General features: G+C 36.3%; 1 protein-coding gene across 3 annotated transcripts in view; it reads left to right on the top strand.

The window, feature by feature from the left end:
* The window catches only part of ZNF385D (zinc finger protein 385D), a 417,913-nt gene that overhangs the window by 146,969 nt on the left and 251,748 nt on the right, over nucleotides 1-19,196 (top strand). Inside the window, exon 1 of one of the 3 annotated variants that reach the window (XM_051611829.1) lies at nucleotides 18,857-18,877. The exons of the other annotated variants lie outside the window; for them this stretch is intronic. Within the exon in view, the coding sequence (XP_051467789.1) occupies nucleotides 18,868-18,877 (10 nt within the window). The 5' untranslated portion in view covers nucleotides 18,857-18,867. Of the gene's footprint in view, nucleotides 1-18,856; nucleotides 18,878-19,196 lie in introns of those variants that run through there. 3 annotated transcript variants of the gene reach the window in all.

Here is a 19,196-nt window from a genome sequence, read left to right as displayed (position 1 = left end):
TGTTATTAACTTGCCTGTTACTCCCATTGGAGCTAGAAAGTCTTACAGTCTTAAAATCTTAATACGGTTTGTAACCTCCAAAGATAAAAAGGTCAGATCTGGGCTGGTACATATCAATCTACCTCTCTTGGAATCAGTGAAATTAAAACAGTTTGCAGCTATGCAGGATTTGATATAAAGGATATGACACATTTTTCAATAACGAAAAAGCAATACTGAGGTTGTGAAATGAAACACTCAAAAAAACTAGGAAATAACTGAATTAAATGGCTTTGGTGCTACTGGAATGATGTTTGAATTCTTGATTTAAATTAAGGGATGTTCTTAGGTATGGTCCTGAATAGGAAACCTTGTATCAAATAGCAATATTTGTATTCCTCTTTTTGAGCTAGGCATGAGGAAAACATCATTAGCTGCAATGCAGAGTGGCCCTTAGTGCCAAGCAGGCAGTACTACCAAGGAGGCATTCTTGGGAAACAAAAGAAACAAGCTAGACTATAGTAACATGCCACTGATGATACTTCTTATGGGTAAGAAGCAGGATAGGAAAGAGACGGAAAATACTTTTCCTCCACACTATGAATCAACAGTCCAACTAGTATTTTGGGATTCTTGTTTTCACCGTTATGCCTACCTCAGTCAAGGCTTGTACTGAATTATCCATAGTAATTAATTTATTTCAACTTTGCTTTTAATAAAGTTGCTGTGATTTTTTTTTTTTTTTTAAGTCTAAAGCAAAGACAAAAAAAAGCATTCCCACTTTAGAACAATTTTTGCTGATACTACCTTGGAGAAGCTTTCAGAGTCAGGGGAACAGAAATAATTGTAGGTGCCCAGTTTAGATACACAAAATGTAGAAAGAGTAGCCCTTTATGGGGCATGTATTTCTCTCATATAGCAACATACATTTTAGATGTTGTCATGGTAACTACTCAATGTAAATATGTATATTTGCTAAAATCTTTTAATGTACTGGTGGCCCATAGTATTTGTGGCGTAAGTGTGGATGTCAGTATTTTATTTAAAATATATGCAACATGATACATGTTACGTACCATATTTTTGGCATATGCATGTCTCTTTCTGTTTACGTACTTGTATTTATCCCATGTTTTATGTGTGTATTTTGGGATTAAATACTTGAAACTTTGTTCCTTTAATATGCAATAAAGACTATTGTGATTTCATTTCCAGGTTAAAAAAACTCACAGTCACCTAGGTGGACTGGTTACTATGACAACTTCTTAAAAATACCTTTACTGTTTTAAAAAAGGAAAAATTAGTCTCCAAAAATGAAATAGTAGTGTATAATTCAAGTTTTAATAAAAATGTGTTGTTTTAAATATGGAATTGTTTGAATTACAATGCATTTCAAAATTGTGTATTTGACATGCAGGAAGAATGAGAGTTCTAGAGAAGCATAACGTGGACTTGCAAGATTTCAAGCAGGCTCATCACAAAAAGCTTGGTGAGGTATTTGGTGAAGCTGAATATGCACCACAGCAGCCTGATGCTGTGAATTACAGTGTGGTCTTTGGGAGAAGGGAGGCAAAAAATGCACCAGATCCTGTGCCAAACATCTTTCTACTCTTTAATTGAGCTTAGTTTTCTGTCCAAATTTGGAAAGAATAGTGGATTGTCAGTAAATCAATATGAAAATTACCAATGAGCTGTGAAAGCTCGTGAGGTGTTGAGTCTGAAAGCCATGACTGATCCATGTTTAGAATCATAGAATCATTAAGGTTGGAAGAAACCTTCAAGATCATTGAGTCCAACTGTAATCCAGCTACCACAACCACTAAACTATAACTTGAAGCACCACATCTAAATGCTTCTTGAGCACTTCCAGGGATGGCAACTTCACCACCTCCCTGGGCATCCCTTTCCAATGCTTCACCACTCTTTCAGTAAAGAAATTTTTCCTAATACCCAACCTCCCCTGGCAAAACTTAAACCCATTTCCTCTTGTCCTGTTGCTAGTTACTTGAGAGAAGAGACCAACACCAACCTCTGTACAACCTCCCTTCAGGTAGCTGTAGAGAACAATAAGGTCTCCCCTGAACCTTTTCTGCTTCAGACTAAACAACTCCAGTTCCCTCTGCTGGTCCTCGTATGTCATGCCCTCCCACCACCTCACTAGCCTCTTGCTGTTCTCTGGACATGCTCTAGGACCTCAATGTCTTTCTTTCTTATACTGTGGTGCCCAGAAATGAACACAGTACTCAAGCTGTGGCCTCACCAGTGCTGAGTACAGGGGCACAATCACTTCCCTACTCCTGCTGAACACATTGTTTTTGATACAGGCCAGGATGCAGTTGGGCACACTGCTGGCTCATGTTCAGCTGGCTGTCCACCAGTACTATCAGATCCAGCCAGTCTTCCCCAAGCCTGTAGTGTTGCTTGGAGTTATGATTAACAAAGTGCAGGACGCTTGGTCTTGTTAAACCTCATCCCATTGACCTTAGCCCATTGAATTAACCTGTCCAGATCTCTCTGCCATGCCTTCCTACCCTCCAGCTGATCAACACTCCTGCTCAATTTAGTGTCATCTGCAAACATGCTGAGGATGCACTCGATCCCCTCTTCCAAATTATCGATAAGAATACTAAACAGAACTGGCCCCAATACCAAGCCCAGAGGGACACCACTTGTGTCTGGCCACCACTTGAATGTAACTCCATTTATCACAACTCTTTGGGCCCGGATATCCAGCCAGTTTTTAATCCATCAAATTGTCCACCTGTCTGTGCCATGGGCCACTAGTTTCTCAAGGAGAATGCTGTGGGAAATGGTGTCAAACGCCTCACTAAAGTCCAGGTAGACAATGTCCACAGCCTTTCCCTCATCTGATAAGCAGGTCACCAAGTCATAGAAGGAGATCATGTTGGTGAAGCTGGACCTGCCTTTAATGAATCAATGCTGGCTGGGCCTGATCTTGCCATTATCATGCACTTGCTGTGTGAGCACAAGCAAGGTGAAGGGCTCCATAATCTTCCCTGGTACCGAGGTCAGGCTGACAGGCCCGTAGTTCCCTGTATCCTCCTTTTAGCCCTTTTTGTAGATGGGTGTCACATTGGCAAGCCTCCAGTCATCTAGCACCTCCCCTGTTAACCAGGACTGCTGATAAATGATGGAGAGCAGCTTGGCAAGCTCCTCTGCCAGTTCCTTCAGCAGCCTCAGATGAATCCTATTTGGCCCCATGAACTTTTGAGTGTCCGGGTGACATAACAGGTAATTAACTGCTTCCTCCTGGATTATGGGGAGTTGCTGTTGCTCTCCATCCATATTAGGAGGTTGAATAGCCTGAGGATAATAGGTCTGACTATTAACGACTGATTCAAAGAAGGTCTTCAGTACCTCAGCCTTTTCCTCATCCTTGATAGCAATGTTCCTCCCTGCATCCAAGAAAGGGTGACCATTCTCTTTGGCTATGTTTTTGTTAAAGTATTTTTAAACCTTTTTTTCAATCCCAGGTTAAGTTCTAGTTGTGCTTCTGCCTTTCTGATGTTTTCTCTGCATGACCTAGCTAGATCCCTGTACTCTTCTTGAGTTGTCTGCCCCTTTTTCCAAGGGTGGTCGACTCTCCTTTTTTTCCTGAGCCCCTGCAAGAGCTCCGTCTTCAGCCAGGAACAAAGCCAGGAACAAGCAAAGCCTGAACCATGTTCTGGAAGTCAGTGTATTTTTCCACTGAGTTCACAGAAAGATACCTTTGGAAGGTTTTTCATAACTTTTCACAGATGTGAAACACTAGGGCTGTTTCCAAAAGTCATGGAGCAGTGGGTGGAGTTGAATGAATGACTCCAAGATTCAGGATAATTTGGAATAATCAAACTGATTTACTCTTTCTCAAAATTGATGTTGCATAGTAATATGATCATAAATCCTGGGAAAATAATTTCCTCTGTGTCTGCTGCGGTCTCTGTTAGGCTTTTTTATAAGTCATATTCCACCTATAAACATGATTCAAAAGACATTAAGAAGACATTTTGGGATTTGAAGGTGCTCCCATTTGAGTATATTAGGAAGTTATTAAAAAAAAAAAATTCTCACAGAAGGTACAGATTATAGTTTTATTCATTATGAAAAAATATCAAAGCAGCTGTGTTAGCTTGTTGCAGTTTTGGCCATAGGTTTAGCTCTGTTTTTCAGGTGTGTGCAACGGCACACCTTCTGATGGCTGAACTGGGTGAGCCCTAAAAGCTGTACCAGGGAGCTGGAGCTCTGCTTATGGCTGGTGAAGGACATTTAAGATGAAGCAATTTTGTAGGAACAACTGTATGCTTTCTTTGCCAAAATTATTTTCTAAACTGACTGGCATTCAGGAGTAACACTTTTTCACTAACCTTTAGAAATGGTTGTTTTGTTTTTTTTTCCTTTTTCAATTTAAACTGCATAAAATAAGATTCTTGTAATTACAGTTCACACCAACTAAAGGATCTTTTCTTACTTCACATTTACTTCACTTCTTACTACACATTTACAGTAACTCTGTACTGATTACAAATCAGAGTACACGCTATTTGCTTTTTAAAATGTGCAACTTAGAAAAAACCCTATATGGCAGAAAAGGAGAAAGGAATTGAGAAAGTGAAATAAATTAATTATTTGTTTTCAGAAACAGTCTGAAGGAGTTCCTAATTTGTCGTCATGGCGTGATAAAATTGTGGAAAACATTTACTCTTTCTTTAAGCTGGTGTGCTTTTCAGCTGCTTTAGGGAGAATATCACATGCTATTTTTTTGCTCTGTCTCTTCATTTAAGAGGTTATGGTCCACTCTCGTTAAAATGTATGGCTTAGGTTTGGAAAATAAGGGGAAAATGTACAAGGAAAATAGAACAAGAATACTGGAGATGAAAAAGCCTTGGTAATTTCTTGTTCATTGAGGGCTTTAGACATGGTAGAATATTGTTTAGCTCTGAAAAGTAACAACCTACCTAATAAAAACAAGTTAAAGAAGGGCTTTATTGTATATTCTTTTTATATATTCAGAATGGCAAATTATTTTTCACACAATTATTTCAAGAGGAAAATTAATAATACAAATATATTTTTAGTAAACAAGGCAGGGCAGGAGTCATAATCAGCTTACTAGAATTTTCCAAGAGAAAAAAGCCGCGCAGAGATATGGGAAATCTACAGATTAGACTGCATCAAACAAAAGATATGCAAAATCACTTAGTGATAAGGCCTAATGTTGTTTCACTCAGGAACGCTGACGGTTTTAGAACTTATGGCCACGTAGTATTATGATAGTTTTGTTGACAACTACGTTGTAAAGACAAACCTAAGTATTTCCACTGAAATTATTACAGTCACCATTATTGTCATTTTGTGGTGGGTGAAAAAATAATATTTATTGTGACCAGAATGACAGCTCTAATAACTGACAAAACACAATAGCTAATATATGCAGCAGTTTACATCTTTCAAATGGTGGCAAATAATTTCTTACCAAAAATTGGGTTGATATATAATGTTTTTAGAAGTATTTTTAAAAATTGTATTGTTGTGGAAGCCTTTTACAGCCTTAAATCATACAGTCCTTTTGAGCAATCGAAGGCAAAGGAGGTCTTCTAATGCAATCATAAAAAGGAAAAGCATAGTGTAATTATTATTATTTATTTTTTAAAAAAGAAAAGATACAAAGCAGCTGATAATTTGAAACTTTAAGAAGTCCATATTCAGAAATGAAACAGAGTCTCTGTCACTTGAGAAAACAGAGGGGGATTTTTTTTTCTCTCAGATGAACTACATATTACTACAAAAAGAAAGTAAAATTATATGATGCTGTATTTTCTCAGAACGACATCTCTGTTTTTTCCTGTTTAGGCTGCTTGCCTTATTGAGTGCCTCTGGTGTAATTTACTTGAAGTTTCCCCTTTTTGTTTCATATTTTATTAGATGTACTTTCCTGATCTCTTTAATTGTTACACCATGTGCAGAGTAACAAAACCAATTTTGGTACTATCAAAATCAGAAGAGGTATTCTTTCTTATTGTAAAGAAATGAATCCGTCTTATCAAATATGCCATATAAGTGCATCTAAAAATATATTTTTGAATATTTCTTCCAATGAAAATTTATTGTGTTTAAAGTATTACCTAACCCAAAGTACTTAATCTGCAGATCTAAGTGTTCCATGAACTTCTCTGTTTGTTCTGCTGTCCACCAACTATCTTGAATAAATGAGGAGGCACTGCAAAATAGCTGTGGGAAACTGTTCTTTTCTTCCCTCGGTAGCCCCCCAATATTGGCTCAAGACAATAGCCAATTAGAATGATACCATTTATAACACAGTAATTGGGAATCTACGTATAAACGCTCTTTTGCAAATAACTGAGTCATCCTTACAGCTGCAAATAAGTACAAGTTTGCCAAAAGAACTCTTTCTATTCAAGAATGGCTTTTTGAGAGTTTAGCCCTCTCTTTTAAATTGTTTGTGTAAAGGCTGATGATTCAAACTGTAAAGGAGGAAACTGACCTTTATATAGTAATATATGTTCTTAAAATAGTCATAGGCTAGAGATATTAATATCTTCATCCAACATAAATAATGCTTGGGGATTTAATTGTAACCACAATATTAAAAAATAAGGATGTTTAAGTCTGACTTGGGCAATGAACCACATGGAGCAATTTATAGTTGTATTTACTGTGCTTTTGATATCATTAGATTTATTTGCCATAGTCTTTGCCAAAACTCAGTGCTGTCCCTTCCAGAAAACTGGAATTCTACATTCTACAATGTTTAATGATTTTTTTCCAGCTATATGGGCTCTGATACAGCACACTCTATAAACTTTGCCTAATAAGCTTATTTAGAAAAATCTATTTCTGCCTGGGGCACATATGCATAATGCACTACAAGACAAGAAAGTGAATCTTAGTATAATAGCTTGTAGAACAGAATGTACTTACATTTTCATCACTACTCAGGCTTGTTTAACATTGAATATTTTACATTTATAATTGAGAATTGTAATACTATAGCAGTATTATTTTTTTTTTAATAATAGTTGCCTGTGTCATAATTCTTGACCATCGAGTCTTTGATGGTCTACTTGCTGGCCTAGATCGAGTAATTAAAATACTAAATTCAGTCCACCAAATGAAATTATTTGTTAGATGGTTTCATGTTGTTGGGTGTGACATACTGCTTTGAAAAGGAGGCTCAGTGGCTTATCTTATATTTCTTTAAGTAGATTATTTTTCCACGGTGAAAGTTCCTAACTGTCAGCTTGCTTCCTAAACTTAGGTCACAAATGTTTGTTAAATATAAACATGCACCACACATGCAGAGATGGATCAAAATTAACATTAAAAACAAATCGTGTTGCAGTGTGACAGAGATACACTAATTGGCCTAACAGTTACAAAGTTGCTGTTATAAGCAAAACTTACTATAATCAGCAAATGCTTGGAATTTTATTATTTCACATGGTAATGTCCACAGTGGTCTAGCACTGCATGGGTGTGAAAAAAGGGTTACCTTACTACAAGGGCATTGCACATCAAAAGGGTGGTACAGAAGATGAAGACTCTAAATCTGGTGCCCTATAGGCCCTCTGGTCCAAGGCTTTTACTGTCTTCTGGGACACTGCAATAATGATCCATCAAGTGGGATCAGAAGAGTTTGGAAGGAGCTAAGAAAGAGCTCCTTTGGAATAAGCAACTAGAAGAAATTAGAGTCCTGAACCAAGCTCATTGCATCCTAGGGTTAAGTAAAGGTAACGTTAGTGCTTTTCAGGCACAAGTTAAATGTGAAGTTAAGACATAGTTCATAAATTCATTAAAGATGCATTTAACTTTTGTCCTTTTATGCTCCTTTGCACTGACTTGAGCCTAAACAGTTGGAAGCCATTGAAATAAACATGTATCTGGGTCACTATGCTATTTGATCACATTTTGTTTGGTTATTCCCACTCCCGTGCTATCATGCTGGTCCCTTCTTGTGTCTGAAATTATAGCACATGTTATTCAGGATGGAGATTGTCTTTATTTACAGACTCACTCCCAAGAGACCCACAGCCTGATTAAAGATGGTGAATGGTACAGCAATATAGTTAATAATTGCAATTAAAGTGAAGGACCTAAAACAGCTTCTTAGAGGGAAGGATATAGTGCACAGCCAAGTCTTTTGTACTTTTCTTCCACATTACAGATTCAGTCCTACAAGGGTATGAGCTTTCTGCAGCCTATTGTACTCCTGATTGCAACTTGCAGAACTCTTCACCACAACAGAGAAGACAGGAGTATTGTTTGGGTGTTTGTTTTTTTTTTATTTTCCTTTTCAGATAAACTTGCAAAATTTGAAAATAATATTCAATTAGACTTATGTTGAAATAGGAGTGGTTTTTGTATAAGAGGTGTTAGAATCCTTGTAGCAATGATGGGGGAGTAGGGGAATAAAGCTTACCTTTTAAACAAGCAAACAAACAAACAACACTTCAAGAGAGTTATTTTTAGATGGCATGTTTTTGGAGAGAATTATAGCATATTGCAGAGTAGTAGGTGACAGTGCATCTTGTTAATGCTTCAGTACTTAACCTCTAGGAATAATTTGAATTAGAAGTGAAAATGAAAAGATAAAAATCTGAATATATTTCCATCTGATACCCAAAAGGTCATTTGTGATGTTCTAACTAAACCAGGAAATGCTTTTCCTGGTATAAGTGGTATTAAAAGGGAAAACATGTTCCTGCTAATTATTTTGTCAGATTTCATCACAAGAAGTGACAACAGCCTATCCAGTAAAGGAATAGGCACTCGTTATTTAAGCAATAACAGTGAAGGCAATGTCATGAAGCTACAAGGAAAGCACTTTAATTTACAATAAATTTGCAACACTGAGTTCATGTCATGTTTTTGACATCTTCGCAGAGAATATTAGACTCTTTTTGAAAGAAAAAAAATCCTCAGTACAGTTGTTACTTAAATGCTCTTTGGGATAGAATAGTTTTATAATCTATTCAGGCTGGTTTGAAACTCACAGGATTTTCATTTTGTCTAAATACGATTTACATAGAAACATAGAAAATATGAGATTACACCTTTTATAAATAAGCACATCTGGTGGAGGACATAAAAATACAAGATGGCATAATGATTCCATTAGCTTATCAAGTGCTAGAATGCTGCTAGCATTCTGACAAAATTCATAGTTTAACATTGAAGTCATAGAGAGTACTTGTTGTCCAGAATACATACATTTTTCCATTTCCATTAAAAACAAAAGTATTTTTGTGTACTGTGTACTCAAGATCAGATTTAATCTAGCTGGAGGATAAAATGAGATTAATGAGATAGATTGCCATTAACCTTGTGGACTAGATGAGGTTATGAGGAAGGACCTCTGCTGTAATTCTGTGTATTGCCAAAAGAGGAGGTCATCTTATAACATGCCCTGCTTTAAAAGGGAGGAAATTGACTTCAAGCATTTACTAGAGAAAATAATTTTCCATATTCTATTAAGTTTTATTTGCATTTGGCCTAAATGTTACTTGTATTCTGTGATTATGTGCTGTCATACATTCTACCTTGTAAACTGGGATCTTGTCTATTTGCCATGATGGAAAGGAAAACTCTTTCATGCCCTTAGATAGAGAAATCAAGGTATGATGACTGAGTAAGTTACGTACCATGTAGCTAGGGCATACATTTACTTCTGTTTGTATGTGCCAAAGAATATAATTTTTCATGATATAAAAATGGCCATATAAAAGCATCTGACCACTGCAATGTTATTCATATGCTGGTGCTGCCTTATTTAATATCCTTTTGTGGAGTTATAAAAACAAGTTGTATTATTTTTTTTTTCAGAAAGTTTTCTGCCGTTGTGTGGCCAGCAAGAGTAGGGATGTAATTCTCCCCCTCTGCTCAGCCCTGGTGAGGCCTCACCTTGAGTACTGTGTCCAGTTCTGGGCCCCTCACTTCAAGAAAGATATTGAGGTGCCGGAGCAGGTCCAGAGGAGAGCAATGAGTTGGCTGAAGGGACTAGAGGGAAAGTCTTGTGAGGAGAGGCTGAGGGAGCTGGGGTTGTCTAGCCTGGATGAGTCTCAAGGGGGACCTTATCACTCTCTACAACTACCTGAAGGGAGGTTGTAGTCAGGTAGGGGTTGGGATCTTCTCCCAGGCAACTAGTGACAGAATGAGAGGGCATGGCCTGAAGCTGCAAGAAGGGAGTTTTAGGTTGGATTTTGAAGCACTTCCTCACAGAAAGGGTGATTAGGCATTGGAATGGACTGCCCAGGGTACTGGTAGCATCACCATCCCTGGAGGTGTTTAAGGAAAAGACTGGATGTGGTACTTAGTGCCCAGGTCTAGCCAATGTGGTGGTGTTAGGTCATAGGCTGGACTTGATGATCTGAGAGGTATTTTCCAGCCTCAGTAATTCTGTGATCCTGTGATTCCTTGAAAGTATTAATAAGTAACATATTTTTAAACAAACTTTGTCTTGTCTAAGGATTTTTAACTGTACTCTGAAACTATTTTAACTGTGATATTACTCAGCCTCTGACCCTGTATGCAAAATGGAGTCTAACCAAACATACAAATTCTTCTTTTTCTAAGTAGTAAAGCTCAAAATTATTGGTGAGAGATTATTGCTTATATAATGTGATATGTAGGATATCTAGTGAAAACTGGTTTGAAGGACTGGAAACAAATTTTCTTCTGTTTCTGCTGAATGTCAGACAGTCTTAGCTACATGATACTTTCACTAGACAAACAGGTGAAGCTTAAGACATAAAGTCAGCAACAGCATGTTTCTTTATACTTAGAAGTTAATGTGAGTTGTTGTATTGCTGAAATATTTTACAATTAGAATCCTGGAGCAATTATGCTAGTATAAATATAGTATATAGGTATCTTCTGCCATTTCAGAGGTGCCTTTGATTAGCTACCAGGTATGGCACAGGACCCACAGTAAACCTCTGTCTCTGTGATACAGCAACTAGATGGTATCCTGGGGCAAAAAAAATTACTCTAGCTGCCTGTGTGTTCATTTAAAATTATTCTGGGTAATTGCAAAAGGAAACTTGAAAATGTGTCCTGACTGTATTCCACAACCCCTAAAATAAAAAATCATGAAAGTTACTCCAAAAGAGTTCACAGTTTGTATTTTCAATTTGGAAAATTAGTTAGAAGTTTTTTAATAAAAGTATTTGAGCAGAATGTCATAGTTAAATGTAGTAGATAACTAATGTTTGGACAACATTATTTTATTTGAGTCCTGTCTCACCTCTTTTCTCCATATATTTGTAAAAATTGTAGCTTCTACCTGCATAAGCAGATCTCTTTGTCTGAAATTATTTTGTTTTCGGTCTGAAGTTGTTTATATCAGGACATTGGTGCTACAAGAAATTACACTTACTGTGCACAGGTGTGTAAAGGCTGTGTTGTATTTTGCTGAAGCTCTGCAAAAGTGGTACTTTAAATATAAATCACCAACATGGAAATAGTTCCTTTTTTGGGAATCAATTTGTTAGAGAAACTTAAGACATGACAAATTAAAACCACAGCTGGTGCATAGTGAGGCTACTAAATGGATTTCCTGTTTAAAACAAACACAAACCAAAAAGCCAATTAAACTAACTTTTTTTGGGGGGAATTTTTAACCTATGTAAGTTAAAAATGTAAGTACTTAAATGACATGACTGCCCATGTATGTTGACTTGCAGACTCCTCACTCTTCCATAATGAACAGGACAATCCACAAGACAAACAGAACCATGTGGGAGCTAAATTAAGAACACAAATTCTTTTTCATAGAATCAGAATTTAAAGATTTTGATGCAAATTAGAGCAAAATTAGAGTCCAAATTATGTTCCTGAGAAAAAAAATTTTAAAAAGCATTCTGACTTCCTTGTGGTCATAAGTTTTAGTAATGCTTCAGTTAGAGAATAGATACTCACCTGTGAAATCAACATAAAAAACTTTTGAATGTTTGAGCACTTCTTTTGATGGTTCTACTCCTCATATAGGTCATAACCTGCCTTCAGTTTCAGTGGATGGTAGGATATGGGATGGCTATTAAATGCTGTTGTTTTGGAATAATCAACATACTGATTTATCATAATATGCTGCTGGGCCCATCTCTCATCACAAGACAATGTGTGTTAGGGTTGAGTTGTATTTTCTAGCTCTGCATTCAAAATCAGAAAACTCTGAATTTGAGCTGAGCCCTTTTCATCTCAACTTATACATGGCTGAGTGTTCTGTTGATATTTCATCTTGGACTTAGTGCTCACTATGAGTGTAAGTAGGCATATTTTTATGCTGCTAGGATGGAAGTATCTGTCTGTTGTGATATTAAGCTCAATTTTTTTGCATGTTCTTTATTATTCATGGCTCTAAGGAATAATAGATTGTGCTTTATATGTTCTTAGTTTTGAAAGCAGAATACCTCATAAAACTGGGAATACACTTTTCATTATTTTTTTCTTAAAATAGTATTATTTATATCAATCTTTGAGCTTGGAAGTTCTCCCAATTAAGTAGCATGGTTACCATGTGTTTGGAAAGAGTTACTGCAGTCCTGTAGGTTGCCATGACATTTCCCTATATTCAGTGCTCCAAATGCTAATGGCTTCCTATGAAAATATTCACATTCACACATTTTCAGCAGTTAATGTTGTGTTTGTCACTGTATATACTAGGAACTGATTGTAAAACTCCCAGGAGGTTGTTAATCCGAATGTTTTATCAGATTGTTCTCCATGGACATCAGCAGTGATATTAATATTCAGGGTTTCCCATCTATTTCTTCCATCATTATCTCAAAGAACCCATCTAACATTTTAAATGTATATTTAGGATAATGCCAAACTAAACATACTAGATAAATGTATGATGTTATTTATGCTTCAATGCATTATTTGCACTCAAGTTAATTTGAGGATTTTTGTCAAATTCATATAGCTACCAATAACAAAAAAACAATCACTTTAACTTCCAGTACATATCTGTATTTATGACAATAACTGGCAGCGACTGACTGAACAGCATTAGGCGTATTATTTCTATTAGAAATAACAAGTGAATTGGTACAGCACAGTCTCATATATTCTACTAACCAAGTATAGCAAGTCAACAAAATTTGACAGTTGCTTTGGGCCAGTTAGGTAGCTGATTTGCAGAGAGTAAAGGAACTGAAAGAGAAGATATAATCCTCTTTCAGTTAAAGTCATCAGCAAAGCCTACACACATTTTGAACCTGAAGGATACCTCAGATGTTTTAAAAATATGTTTCTTTATGAACATAAATTTTAGAATGGCATTTTATTAATTAGACATGCTCCATTTGAATGCTAAGGACTCTTTTTTTGGTAACAATGATTTATTTATTTTCTTTTTTTTTATATTTTAAGGGAGTCAACATTAGCAGAGGTTAACCTATGTTCTGTTCTTTCATGTGCATTAGTGGTTATTGTCAAGGTGTCATGGTTGTTAACCTTTGCAACTCAGAGGCTTATCTTGTCTATTGATTCTTCTAATATTTTAACACAGAAGCTCTCTTTTTCTAAATTATTTTTCCTGTTTATTTTCCCATTATTCTTCTTCTAGAGCTTTTACATTTTTGAGAAAGTTTGGGTGGCACCATGGATAACATCTTTTAAAATTCTGAGCAGCAGGTCCAATGAGAGCCTTAGGAATATGTTTGTGAAATTTGCATAGTGAAGGAAAATTACATATTCACAGAGCAGTTACTGAAAAATACCCCAGAGTGATTATGCAGATCCTTGCTCTTTGATTGGCTAATGATAGGTTTCAGGCAATCACAGTAAAGGGAATGGCACATTATGCAGTTATTTCAAAATTAACTTTTGCAAATCAGACATCTGTACTCAATCAGAATGCAAGGAAGTACATAAATTTTGGGAAAGAAAAGAAATAGTAGAATGATTTCAGTAAAGTAACAACTGTGTGATCAGAAGTGATTGATGCATCTTTTCTGAAACTTTAAAAAAAAACCCAACAAAATATCTTCCAGGAGTGCGAAAGCATGGAGAAGATCAGGTAATGTCAGGCCAAAGTATAGTTAAGAGTTTGTGGGACTTAGAAAAAGAGATGTCATCTTTTCCAGCACCACCTGTCTGTGTGTTTTTACAGAAGAACAGGTTTTAGTTTTGCTGCTAATTCAGAGTATAAGACATACACTCAAACAGTTTGAGATTACATTTTGTGGTGGGATGTTCTCCCAGCGAAGAGGCTATTTCCCTTTTTCTCTCTCTTTCTTTGCCTGGATGCCCTTTGCATTTATTTTTCCTGAAACTGTAGCTAGGAAAAGACATCCAAGTGGCAATTCGAGTGGCTAGCAATATGCAGCTATTTTAGAAGTTAATTTGACATGACTACTTTCATTCATTGGCCTTGTCTAGACAAGATAAGGAAATTGTTTTCCCTAACAGCTGCTCCAGAATAGTTCCAGGTTGCTAAAAACATTATCTAGTCTATTGCTAGAAGGCTGTTTTTCGCAAGAATCTCATTGATGAAGAAAGTTTGATCAGTAAGTGCGTTCCAAGAAAAGTACAGCAAGTTTATGTAATTTGAAGGTTAATACCCACCCAGGGACTGACTAGAATCTTTTAAAATTCATGTTATGTTTGTCACTTAAATGGTGATTTAAAGTTGCAAGGGATGATATTTGTTATGTCCTTGAAATCTTCCCTGGAGAACTAAGGCAGGTTTGTCTTCGGACCTTTCTCACTCAGTTTCTTGTTCAGACACTTTAATTTTGCTAAATAAATAATGAAAATGAAAATACTGACTATTCTTTGCATACATAAGCATTTCTTTAATTCATATACTATAAGGTTCATCTTGGATAAAAGTCTTCCAGCTTGAAGTGCTGATAAATAATTTGTATTTTTAAAGTGGGAAGAGCCTGCTTTTTAAGTCCCATCAACTTACAGTTTAGTGTTGCTGGTTGTTAAAGGTTTTTCATGTTATTTTGAATAAACATGCTCAAACAGAATAGCAGTTTTGCTGATTTGAATCAATTGAACTTCTGGCTCTCTCTGGCTTTCCATTTGATGATTTTGTTTAACTTTTTGGTTCCGAGATACAGGTCAACTGGAAAATATCATATGTAACGAGTGAATAATGCAGACCTACTGGGGTATAAAAGAGAGACTGTATCTCACAATGTTAATAAATGCATTATTGCAAATATAGTTTGCACTGTGCCAATGTAGCTGCCAGACATAATATCCTTCCAGGGTCTTCCATGGGACAGCACTGCTTCCATGTTTAGACTCCAGAAATCTGCTTCCAGTTTTAAGTGTAATGCTGAAGTAAGCTTGTGTTCTTCCTTAGTGTTACAGATAGTCTATGTGCTTTATAGCTAATCTGAAAGTTCAGTGAACTAAAAATTCTATGCATGTTGCATCATCTGTTCACTAGAATCCTGAATTTCCTATATAAGGATTTAAGTGAAATAAATTCTGTATATTTGTATTAATATAATGTCCTTAGATGTTTTCAAGTTAAAATTGCAGCTAATGACTAATTACCTGCAAGCCATTACCTTCACCATACTACAGACATTTTGCAAAATGAGGATTCTAAATACATTGATAATTCAGCACCGAATTTCTTGGCATAATATTTGGCACTTCAACAGAATCAACACACATCAAGTACAGAAAACCAAAGACTCTTTTCAGCACAGCTTTTCACTGTCTCATGGTTTTGTTGTGAGTCTCACAGTGTGCTATCTCTGTTATGCTCTAGGTGCTGAACTCTGGGAATGTAATCTTTGAATGTCAGCTAAAATAGTACTAAAAAAGAGAATTTGAGGTCTCCAGTGTGCAAAGTCTTAAAAGATTAATACGACTTGGCAAGAAAGCATGTGGAATGCACCATAACTGTTTTCTAATATTTCTTGTCTTTCTTTTCCTTTTTCTTTTCATTTTTTCCTTCTCTTTTTTCCCCAGCATCATTATGGGTCCTCTTCCAAACAGCAGAAGAGTTCAAGTTCAGTGCTAATGTTCCTAAGAAGTTCTAAATCTTCCTATTGCAGAGAGTTGGAAGTAGCATGAACACTAGGCACATGAAGCTCTAGGTTGGAAGAACAAGTCTTTACTGGGGTGTCACTGTGCTACTTTTGGGAAGCTAGTCACCAGAATGAATTGGCTACAGGGAGAATGCACAGAAAAGCTGTACAAATGATTTTATCTTTTCATCAGGCTGTCTTTAGGATTGCATTAGGATTTTTTGGGTTTCTTTGCAGCTTTTTTTCTCAAGCCCATTTTCATCAAATAAAACATTCTCAGAGGGACTCCACAGCTCCTAAAGATCAGTCTGGTATGGTTGCTGGGAAGAGTTGAGTCTAAAACGGTCTTTGTTTCCAAACCCAAACTGAATCCAGATTAAGTCCAGTTCAGTGGCATAAATCACTGACAATTTGTATTTTTAAATATTCTTTCTCTGTGTCTTAGGCTGATGTTTTATTCTCTTAAAACTATTTGGAGTAGAATGTGTCATAGGCTTAATTACATATAGTGTATCAAGCTATCTTGATTGACTTCTTTTTCTGTATTGATCTCAACGTTTTTTATTAGCAGGTGTCTCCAGTGAATGTGCATTCTGTAGTTCAATGTTCACATGAGGAGAAATGTAGAAAGTAACACAAAGGGCAAATTGTTTTATTGCAGTGTCATAGAATGATGGTTGCAAATGACTTTGAAGGGCTCAAGTGCTTGGGATAGCAAAGAGCAAATTGCTATTTTAAGAATGCAAAGGTGCTGAAATCTGCTCCCTAGTATGTTACGCTGTAGTACAACATAGCTTGGCTCCCTTTGCAACGGGCTCTGCTGCTAATGCTCAGTTATGAAGTCATTAAACAGTGACTGAAAGTTAATTACTATTTGACTGGCACTCAACTGGCTGTGATTTATGATGAAAGGTTTTCCTATTTTAGTCCATCAATTACAGTCATACAATATTCTTGCACTAATTAGTATTTTGATCAGTATTTGCCATGGAATTCTGGTTCGGTGACCTGACAGTCCTCTTTTCCTCTTTGGCTAGCAACTAGGTAATGCTGTTGCCCTTGCATATTGGAGAAACTGTCATTCCCCTCTATTTCTGAGTTTTGTCATATGTAACATAATTCACTAAAAATTAAAAATTCAGGAATGACATGTACATTTTGCAAAACAATAGAGAGATCAGTGCTAAATTAGAAAAATATCCTTGCATGACCTAATTTCTCTTCCTGCTTCTTCTCTAAGTATTCATAGAACCATGCCAAGACTGTGTAGCAGGTAAAGGCACAGGCCCGTTCTGTAGAAGTGGCAAAGAACAGACAGAAATGGAAATTGTGGATAGTATAATAAATATCTGCACAGATGAATTTGATTAGTATCAACAAAAAGGAATGCGAGTGTTACAGGAATAGCTGAGTCATGGACAGCAGGAGAAGGGACCATGAACAGGAAGGGTGAGTGTCTAGAATAACACTGGAAGAATTTTTTTGGTGTATTTTATAGTAAGTTGGGGTTGGAAAATGGACTATCCTTGCAAATACCATCCTTGGTTCGTATCACGTCATGTTAACCAAATTGTTGTATGCTCTGCTTATCCTGCCAGTACAAAGTTGTTTGGACCAGAAAGCTTACAAATCTTCATTGGTAATGGATGAGTTCAGAAGCTGGAATACAATAAAATGTTCTTTCAGAAGAAAATATGAAAGTTAGTGAGTAGAATAAGATTCATTATTAACAAGTTGAGACTTCTTAATAATAATACATTGGATGTATTTTCATTCATTTTCATAGTTATTCATGCTTTGTTTTTTGAGTATGCAAAGACTTTATTTCAATTAATAGTAAGTAAAGTCCTGTTATTCATAAAGTCCTCATGCATTGCAGCTAATGTTTAAGCTTTTTAAAAAAGTTGCCATTGGATAGTTCAAGAAAACGTAAAATACTCAATATTTCTAAGCAGTAAAATGCAAAAGAGGATGCCAATTCCCCATATAATATTTATTTATTTATTTATTTATTTATTAAAACCAGCTGTCTGCAGTGAATGCAAGTTTATAGAAAAAAAGAAGGAAATACAGATTTACCACCATTCCTCTTTCTTGTCTTATAGAGTAGCCATTATCATAGAATACTGCCGACTTATTGTCTGGTTCTCCCTTTCCTGTTCTTTGAGAAAATGCTCTGTATTTCATCATTAAAAGCTCCTTTATATTTAAGTTTGCTTACAACAAAGGCAATAGAGTAATTTTAATCAAATGTGCATTATTAGGTGCCAATTTCACCTCATAATAAAGCTCGAGGGGAGAAAAACCCACAGTTTACCACATGGTTTTCTAGGTGCTAAGTGTGCTTTTTAAAGTGACAGGGAAGAGCAGAGAGCTCTCTTGTTCTTAAGCAACACTAAACCCAGAGGCTCCACTTCGCCGCAGCGGAATGCCTCGTAGAACGCAACGTGAAAAGCTGCAGATTAACTGTATTTAGATGCACTGGTTTGATGCAAGATCAGCTTGCTTGAATTTATGTCCTGTGACAAGCCCTCTCTTGCAAACCTTTAGAAGAAAACTGTTTCTTTGTCTACAGTTTTAAGCTTGGCTACAGCCTCTGGTAGATTCTGCATTGTTTCTCACATACTGGTTTTTGGACAAAGTCGAATCATATCTATGAAGGACTAACTACCCGCAGGGTATAAACCCAATTGCTAGTGGTTTATTCAGCTTTGACACTTCTCAGTGTGATCCTTACTGCCTTTTGTAAAATAAGCAGGCAAGGGAAAGGCTCCAGAGACTTTCTGCTATTCATTTCTCTAACTGTTTTCTTGCCACAGGAGGCTTAAGAAGATTTGTACTGCCTGCTTTCTTTTCATTAGCAGTGAGTACAATGCTGTTGGGTAAGTTAATTTGTGAGACTATAATAAGAAAGCACCTGAATTTAAGAAAAGGTGTAGTTTCTCGTTAATCCATCCTTAATGTTATTTCTCTTGATTTATTCTGTATAAGGCGTAAAGAAAAATAAAGTAACGTGTAACAGTTAAGATGTTTTCGGTTGTTCTCAGCCAGACGGAGAATTAGAATCTAGCTGTAGTCTGTCTCTTGAATGCAATACTACGCTTCACTGGTTTTTAGCAGCAGCATGTTAAAATTCTTGTTATTAAACTGACAAAGAAACCTGATTGAATTTTCAAAGCACTCATACTTCCTGTCATGAAA

Source organism: Apus apus, chromosome 2, assembly GCF_020740795.1.
Source record: "Apus apus isolate bApuApu2 chromosome 2, bApuApu2.pri.cur, whole genome shotgun sequence".
NCBI classification, from domain to species: domain Eukaryota; kingdom Metazoa; phylum Chordata; class Aves; order Apodiformes; family Apodidae; genus Apus; species Apus apus.
Note: the sequence above shows the minus strand (reverse complement) of the source record. Positions and strands in the feature narration are given on the sequence as shown.